The sequence below is a fragment of the Tachyglossus aculeatus genome, chromosome 11 (assembly GCF_015852505.1).
Source record: "Tachyglossus aculeatus isolate mTacAcu1 chromosome 11, mTacAcu1.pri, whole genome shotgun sequence".
Taxonomy (NCBI): Eukaryota; Metazoa; Chordata; class Mammalia; order Monotremata; family Tachyglossidae; genus Tachyglossus; species Tachyglossus aculeatus.
The window spans coordinates 524,121-532,996 of record NC_052076.1 but is presented as its reverse complement, the minus strand read 5'-3'; the positions used below and the strand labels follow the sequence as shown (position 1 = coordinate 532,996).

At 60.2% G+C, this 8,876-nt stretch overlaps 1 protein-coding gene across 2 annotated transcripts; it reads right to left on the bottom strand.

The window, feature by feature from the left end:
- Nucleotides 1–2,860: 2,860 nt before the first annotated feature.
- Nucleotides 2,861–8,338, bottom strand: ZDHHC23 (zinc finger DHHC-type palmitoyltransferase 23). Of its 2 annotated transcripts, none has more exons than XM_038754391.1 (4): nt 8,178–8,338; nt 6,380–6,979; nt 5,641–5,808; nt 2,861–3,823 (listed from the first exon to the last, which is right to left on the bottom strand). In XM_038754391.1, exons 1-4 carry the CDS (start codon nt 8,336–8,338, stop codon nt 3,475–3,477), a joined length of 1,278 nt encoding a protein of 425 aa, XP_038610319.1. In that variant the 3' UTR covers nt 2,861–3,474. The 2 variants fall into 2 exon arrangements, with proteins under 2 accessions (XP_038610319.1, XP_038610320.1); XM_038754392.1 differs by having other exon boundaries at nt 2,861–3,742.
- Between the last annotated feature and the right edge of the window lie 538 nt (nt 8,339–8,876).

The window sequence follows — 8,876 nt, the reverse complement described above, 5'->3', positions numbered from 1 at the left end:
GTGCTCGGAACAGCTCGGGGTGGGAGGGAGACTCAAGGTCGATGTTGGATCCCGCCCCGGGACTGGGATGGAAAGCTTGCAGTGCCCCCATCCTTGTTGCAGCTCGTAAGAAACACCAGTGTCCAGGAGGGGAGGCCCTCAGCCCCATGAGAGGTGCGGGGTGGGGGTGGGGGTCTCAAACCAGCCAAAGACACCATCGCCCCGATGGCAGAGGCTGCAGTGCCCACGAGACATCCTCTGGTGGGCTAGAGTTGTCAGGCATCTGTGAGGCCCCACGCCCTCTTTCTTCCCAACATGCTTGGCTTTCTCCCTGCCACCTCCACAACACACACACCCTGCGTCTCCCCTGTTTGTTTCTTCTATCAAAGGCAGCAGGGAACACGAACACACACACGCGTGCGCGCTTGGGTATTAGCATTTAATACCCGTCCTTGGCCAAGAAAATCTAAGGTGATGTCTTTATGGGAGGCTTTATTTTCCATTTAAACTCTTATCATAACATCACATTCACTTTACAGAAAATCAAGCAAAGGGTGTTAACCCTGAAGGAAGCAAATGAGGCACAGTCCGTACAGGGAGAGTAAGGGGAGGCTAAGCCCAGGGCCTTGGCCATCTGTGTGGATAGAGGGCAGGAGACAGAGAGATAGAGAGAGACTGTGTGTGTAAGTACGTACATACTTGGGGTTGGGTGGGGTGGAGAGGTATGGGCTGTCCCACCCAACTGTTGAAGTCAAGGTTCCAGGGGCAGGGAGGGAGGGAGGGGCCCAGAAAAATACCCCCTTTTCACACCAAGACTCCAGAGCCCTAGGCCTTTTAACTGAGACAGCACAGCAACCGCCCCTCACCAACCTCAGCAGAGCACTTAGCATCCTTGAGGTTTCACTCCCCAGCCCCACACCCCCTACCCCTGCTCTCACCTACAGCAACTGGCGCCACAAAACAAAGGCACCACCTACAACTACTGCACCAGCCTTCCGCCTTCACCAGGTCCCCTGGCCCACCGTGCCCTAAGCCAGCAGCCGGTTTGGTGGCTAGCCCTTGAGGTTGTTTGTTCTCCCAGCCCTCAACCCTGCCAAAACCCCCTGTGAACCTTAAAGAAACAGCCTGTTTCTGGACCCCACACTCCTCTGCCACAGAGCAGAGCTGCTGGAGAGATGTCAGCTCCCAGTGAGCTGCGGATGTGAGCAGATGGCCCAGTGTGGGAGAGAAGCTTCCCGGCGGGGGCGACACCGCTCCCCGAGCCGGTCCAGGCCTTGTGGGGAAGAAGGAACTCTCTCTCCTGGGCCAGGGCCAAGGTGGAGTCCAGTCAGACTTGAGAGAGAAAGCGGGTGGCAGTGGGGGTGGTAGGGCTCCTCAAGTTAGCCCAATGGGCCGGCAATGGGGCTGGTTAGGCCACCCAGGCCATGGGGTCACGCCTCTGGTGGCATGCTGCCCCTCCGGAAGCATCAGCCATGCTTGTGTCCACTGGGGACCTCTGGCCCAACCCCCAGGCCCTGGTGCTAGTGGGTTTTCTGCTTTCCCTGAAATGATCACCTTGTAACCTCCCCAGCACTTAGAACAGTGCTTTGCACATAGTAAGCGCTTAACAAATACCATCATCATCATCTGGAGTCACTGGACGCCCACCAGCCCTGAATGTCCACAGGACAGGACAGAGGAGTGAGGTGGCTCAGGGAGAGGAGGCTGGTCACATACTCCTACCTTACAAGCAACCCAGCAGGCACCCCCACCACCTTTCTCCTGCACCCCAGCCAGCTCTAGCCCTCCCCTGCAGGATCAACACATTCATTCATCCAATCGTATTTATTTAGTGCTTACTGTGTGCAAAGCACTGTACTAAGCACTCGGGAGAGTAAAATCTAACACACACCCCTAACCCCACCCATTCTCACTCCCACAGTCAGGGAGAGATGGGGGAAGGGCCGGGGGATGCAGGGGGGGTGCCACTTCCTGGGAGCTCTGGCACTACATGAGGTGGGAACAGTAGGTTAAAAGGAGGCTCTGGGACTCTGACCGCCCACTGACCAGTGGAGCTACACAGACCAGTCACTCCATGGCCCCCAGGTTCCTACTGGCTGGTCAGTTAGAGGACTCATCAACACACGGGCCCTTTCCTCCAGGGACTCTGAACAAGGAGAACCCCTTGAGCCATATGTGAACTCCAGAGTTGAGAACATAGATGGGCCCAGTAGTGAGGCGCCACAGGGTTTGAACCTCCCTGAGCACTCCCAGCAGAGCAGCTGAAGAAACTCCCATTGGGACATACGGGTGGTGCGAAAGGTCACTGGACCATGGGACAGTGGAAAGCCCTGGCGGTGATGGACCAACTAGGCCCCTCTTCCCTCTGGCACAGCCTGGGGAATATGAGAAAACTGATTGTCCCAAGGGGTTTCTGTGGCAATAGTGGTGTCTCTCTCTCTCTCTTTCTCTCTCTCTCTCACACACACACACACACACACACACCTCCCCCCCCGATGGTCCAATGGGGCACAAATGATGACCGTCCACCCCCACAACCTCAACATCCAAGTGGAGTGCCAGCACTGCAGCTTGACAACTATGAGGAGAGGAAAGGACCCTAAGAGCCCCAACGGGGCCAACAACAAAGGCACTGAAATAGACAGGCAGGAACTAGTAAACAGATAAGCAGCATGGCCTAGTGGAAAGAGCACAAGTCTGGGAGTCAGAAGGACCAGGTTCTAATCCCAGCTCCACCACTTGTCTGCTATGTAACCTTGGACAAGTCACTTCACATCTCTGGGCCTCAGTTACCTCATCTGTAAAATGGGAATTAAGACTGAGAGCCCACGTGGAAACCGGACCGCGTGTCCAACCTGATTAGCTTGTATCTACCCTAGCACTTAGTACAGTGCCTGGCACACAGTACACGCGTAACAGTACTATTAAGTAAAAACAACAACAATATTCCCTGTGCACACATCCTGACTTATAGCTACTCCCGAAAGGCCAATTAACACATTCCCGCTAACTGACCAGAACAATATTTACCTGGCCAGGGATCTTCTGATTGTCCCCAGAGGCTCCTACCCCCATCCCATCCGCCTCCCAGGGGCCGGGAGTTTGAGGTCACAGACTAGTCCAGCTAGTCCCTGACCCTGCTGCTCAGCAGGTTCACACCCAGGGCGTAGAGAGAAGAAAATTCCCCCAGTGTAGTGAGGCAGGCCCACAACAGGCCCAGTACATCCACTGGCTACCGCTTTCGACCCTGACACAGTCAAGCCCAGACTCCTGTTTTGGATCCGGGAGCCGAGGCTCCGCAGGCATCTCATCTGCTGAAGGACGGTGACTTCGTCTGGTCCTGGTCCTTTGTAGTGGGGAGGGGGGGCACCTGGCCCAGGATCCGCCCCGCTTTCCCCGCCGCCAGGCCCAGAGTCGTATCTCTGCCTCAACCTTCCCTCCAGCTCCTGGGCCCAAAGCGAGGCCCCAAAGCAGGGGGAAGAAATGGTGCTCCCTTCAGACCACGTCCTCGGAGGGCAGGGGACGTGGGGGGGCACCCAGAGTGCAGAAGTGGCGCCAGTTGCTCAGGAATCCCCTGTTGTACTGGCCGGGGTCCACGCCAAGCCCGCAGAGCAGCCGGCGGCCGGTTTGGCCTCGCAGGGCCCGCCCAGCTTCCCTCTCGGTCACGTTGCAGCTGATGTTGATCAGCTGGATCAGGAAGATGTAGCCCATGCCTGCCGTGATGATCGCACAGTACCACGAGCATGTGAAGGATAGGGCCGAGCTGACGGAGACACAGGGAATCAGTCCGTCAATCAACGGAAGCCCCCGAGCGCCTGCGGGGAGCATGGTGCTGCACTGAACGCTGGGGAAAGGACGGGACAGTTAGTAGATACCATCCCTGCCCTCAAGGAGCGGGCAGCCTAGTGGGGGAGGCAGACACAAAAATAAATCACAGGGAGAAGACAGCAATCCAGGATGAAGATGAGTACATGACTGTGGCGGGAGGGGTAGGGGTGAGGGAAGGACTTGAGCGCTCAGGTGATGGGTGCTGGAGGGCTGGTGTGGTAACTGGGTGGGGAGATGAGGGATTAGTCAGGGAAGGCCTCCTGGAGGAGGTGATCTCCAGGGGGCTGTGAAGGCCTGCCAGACGTGAGAGGGGAAGGGGTTCCAGGCAGGAGGGCAGTCACGAGCAAGAGACTGGCAGCCAGAAAGATAAGAACGAGGCAGCGAGTAGGTTGGCTTGAGAGGGGCAAAGTGTGAGCTGGGGTGTGGCAGGAGAAGAGTGAGGATAAATAGGGGGGAGAAAGCTGATGGAGCGTCTTAAAGCCGACAGACAAGAGTTTCTGTTGGAGGTAGAAGGGGCTGGGCAACCACTGGAAGTTTTCAAAGACTGGGGAGACATGTGCAGCACAGTTTTTCGGAAAAGTAATCTGAGCAGCAGAGTGAAGTGCGGCAGGCAGGAGATCTAGTAATAATAATTATGGTATTAAGTGCTTATTGTGTGCTAAAAGTAATAATAATAATGAATAATGATGGCACTTGTTAAGCGCTTACTATGTTCCAAGCACTGTTCTAAGCGCTGGGGTAGATACAAGGTAATCAGGTTGTCCCTCGTGGGGCTCACAGTTTTAATCCTCATTTTACAGATGAGGTAACTAAGGCACAGAGAATTTAAGTGACTTACCCAAGATCACCCAGCAGACAAGAGGTGGAGCCACGATTAGAACGCATATCCTCGGACTTCCGAGCCTAAGCTCTAGCCATTAGGCCATTCTGTGCAGCCCGAGAGCAGGGGTGAGGAGGTAGGTGGAAGCTGGGGATGTTAGTGGGAGATTTCTGGGAGGTCACCTCTGACGGTTTCAATTTTGTCAACAAAAGAGTTTGTGTCTGTTGATTTCTGCTTGGCCTTAAATTGGGGATTAGAGAAGGGGGTTGTTTTCGTTTGGGGGGCTTCAGAAGGGCGTGAAAAGCCTGGAAGAGAGAAGGCCAGGAGTGCGCACAGGAGTCAGCAAGGAAGGAGAAATAACGTTGCTGAGTCAAGGAGGAGACAGAGTTACAGCAGCAGGCGAGGATGAGTTTGACAGGAAAGAAGAGGGCCCGGGATATCGTGGCCTCCTTCGGCGCGGCGGAAGGATTGACACTTGGCCAGTGGGGGATCCTGGGACCATTACTTAATCGGAACACTAAAGGATAGTGGGGGGTAGGGGGGGAGAGGGGGCGGTCCCAACACTGAAAACTCAACTAGAATTTTGCTTTGCCTGATATTATGTTCCAAGAGCTGACCCAGATCACAGAGTAAACTGCAATAATCTCCTCCATTTTGGAAAATTTGCTCGGCTGAGCAAAACCTGTCCTTGTCCAGCACGGGGCTCTTGGGGCCTGGTTCAGGAGACTTACCTCCCCTGGAGCAGGCACAGACCCAGGCGGGAAGGGCCAGGCCCAACTCGACCATTCAGCTACTGCCGAGTGGGGAAAAGCCAAGGATTCACGATTCATGGCCAAAGGCAGACAGCAGGGCCTGGGCCAGCTCCCTCAGCAAGGGAGAAGTCAGCGGACAGAAAGAAGCTTACTGTCTCCTCAGGCTCGGATGACAGGAACAGCTAATCTCGGAGTCACTGCTGTCAGCCATCCATGCCCCCGCAACTCCCTGCCCGCCACCGACCCACACTGAGCTCTTACCTGGAGGTTGCGTAGACACCAGGGCAGTAGAACAGAGCCGTGAAGATGCTCCTCTCAGGACAGATGGTGCCCAGAGTCAGGGCTATCCCATAGCCGGAGGTGAGCAGGAAGAGCGAGAGGGCGAGGAGGAAGGCCCGGTGATTGGATTCTCCCACGCAGTTGTTGATCCTCAAAAGGAAAGCAAAAGGGTAAGTCCAGGGCTCTAAATGGCTGACACCCTAAGTGTCAGACCTCCTCACAGGGTGGGAGCCTGCATCAGCACAGGTGGACCCGGCTCCTGCGGTCACGGTTCTGGACAGGGAAGGCACAGACCACTTGGAATCGCATCTCTCCCCTTTCCCAGGTGCCACTCAGATGCAAGCAGGCAGATCGCAGGGAATGTGGCGTGGGGAAGAATCGTCACCACCGGAGACTTCTGTCCACCGGCCACGTCGCGAGATACTGGGAGTTGGCGGTTAAAGGGGCAGCCGTGGAGGGGGTTGGGGGGAGACCAAGACAGCCAGAGTCTCTCCCCTCAGCCCCAACAGCAAGTCCCAGGGGTCATCCAGAGCGAGGCAGTAGCAGGGGCAGACTCAGTCCAAGGAGCATCAGGGCTGGCTGGGGAGCTAGATATGACCCTCTGGAAGGAGCACTGGGGTTGCAACTATCTGAAGGGGGAAGACCACGGCCCAAGCTGGGGAAGACCGTGCCCTCCTGTGGCCCCCTCGCGGTTCAGCGGTAGCCCCCGGCCGACACCTACCAGACACAGTGATGGTCCATCCTCCGCACACACAGCTGACACAGGCGACAGTGCCCGGCCCGGGCCGGCCTGACCAGTCGGCACTGGGTGCACCAGTCCTCTCGTGACTCCAGCCTGGCCAGCACCAGCCGGCCGTTGGGGGACTCCGGCCCTGCAGCCCCGTCCCCCGGCCGCCTGAGGTAACCGGGATCCTCCTTGGCCCGGCGGAGGGCCAACAGGGTCAGGCCCAGCCCACAGGTGAGCGTGGCCAGCTGGGCCGGCCCCACACGGCCCCTGGGGGCCACTTCGCGGAGGAATGTATAGTACATGTAGCCCAAAGAGAAGAGGCCTAGGCTGAGGAAGAAGAGGGTCTGGTCTCCCCTCCTGTGAGTGAGGTAGTAGTACCACAGAGTCAGCGCGGGCAGCGAGGCCAGAATCACGACCCCCAGCAGCAGGTGCCATGCTGCCACGTGGAGGAGGGCGGGCAGAAGGACGAGGGGAGGGAGGATGCTGATGTCCACCTTTCGGGCCCCTCTAAGCCAGGGGATGCGACAGCGGTCAGAGATGGTGTCCAGAATTCTCTCAAACGCCCCAGGAGCCAAGGGTTTGCCCGAAATCCACCTGTTGAGATTGAACGCACACAGGACAGCGCAGTCACAGCGGCTGCGCCGGTCTGGGGTGCCTGGCCAGCAAGTCCCCCAGACAGTGTGACCCCACGCTTGGGCCCTAAGCCTGTGGTCTGACCACATCCCTGCCTCGCTTCGGGGCAGGACCTGAGCACCAGGCCAAGGGGTTGCCCCAGGCTACTGCTTCTGCCCCACGCCAGGCTCCTCGGGGGTCGCACCGTCTCCGGGAGCCCAAGTCAGCCAGCTCCTGAGACCCCACACCAAGCACTCAAAACGCTAGCTAGCCAGTCGCCTCTGGGGGCAGCCCCTCCAGAGCCCCAGAGGGTCAGGGGAGGGGAAGGGCAAGTCGTCCCTCGGGTTGCTGCTTCCCAACCCGCCGCTACCCATGTCCCTTCCATCAACCCCCTGCGCCCCCTTTTCCCCCTCTGGAGCCCAAACTCGGGCCACGTTGTGGACAGAGGGCAAAGTCCCCCGCTCCCCCCCGGGGCCACGGCCTTGTTCCTGGGAGCAGGTGGGGTGGATGCCTGTGCTCTGCAACCACCTGCTCTCAGCCAACCGTGGGCACACCACCAACACCAGGAAAACCCACTCGGTTGGCAGCGAGGCGACGGGTGCAGCTCACCACCTCCCCTAGGAGGGAGGAAGGGTGGGCCGCGGCGGGAAAGTGGGGGGCGCCCCTCACTCCGCTCCGGTCCACAGCCGCTCGGGTCCCCGAGTTCTGGCTGGCCTGTCTTTGTGGAAGGATGGCCAGGCTGTACCTGCCTGCCTGCCTGTCTGTCTGTCCGCCTCCCGCCCTCGCTGGCGGGCAGCGGCCCCGGGCCGGGCTCTCCCCCGCCCTACTCTCCCGTTGGCGGGAGCTGAGCGGTTGAGGAGGCGGATAGGGGGCAGGGGGTCCGGGGGCAGGCAGCCTCTCTGAGGCCGGCCCGGCAAGGACGGCAGCAGGGCCCGGGGTCTCCCTCCCGGAGGCTCCTTGCCCGGTTTCCTCTGGGACGGACGGCTCCGGAGCAGGGAAGTGATGGTGGCCAGGGATGCCCCCGGAGAGCTGGGCTCGGGGTCAACTTGGATAGGTCAGTGGGGGCAAATCCTCCCCGTCCCGGGTAGGGCTCCGGCCGTCCGAACGGGAGTCCGGCCGGCCGGCCGGTCCGGGGCGGGGAAAGGCCCCGGCTAAGGGGTCCTGCCCCGGGCCGCGCTACCTGTCGCAGCCGTCGTCCAGCTCCTGGCAGTCGCAGATGCAGGCGGCCACGTGGCTCCTTGCCCCGTCCCGGCCGATGTACTCGCAGCAGCACAGCGGCTCCAGGGCCGGATCCTCCGCTCGCCGCCGCCGCCGCCGCCGCCGCCCCCCCTTCTGGGCCATGGCCCGCCAAGTCCCGCCGCCGGGAGGGCCGGGGCCGGCGGGGGGGGGTGGGGGGCCGGGACCGCAGCCTCCTAGGAGCGCCCGCTAACCTGACACCGGCCCCGCCCACCCCCCTCCCCTCCCCTCCCCTCCCCTCCCGGGCCCACACACCTCGGGGAGGGGCGGGGGGCGGGGACGGGGAGGAGGGGCAACGAACCGGGTGATAAAGGGGCTTGAAGGGGGCGGGACGGGGCAGTTGGAGGGTGGGTGAGGAGGAGTCGGGGTGGTTGGAGGAAGTTGGAGAGTAACTGGGGCGGGGAGTTTGGGGGCGTTGGAGGGCGGCCGGTCTGTGGCGGGGCGAGGGCGAGAGAGAATGAAGCGGGGGTGTCGGGGCGGTCCCTTGGGGGATTCCCTCCGGAAAGCTCCCGCTGCCTCCCCTTAGCCTGCGCCGCTCCCGGGCGGAGAGGGGGACCCCAGGGGGAGAGGGGCTTCTTGCTGCCCGGGAAGGTCGGGCCGGGCACCGGCCGAGCCAGCCCAGGCTGCCCGCACTTCCGTGTCT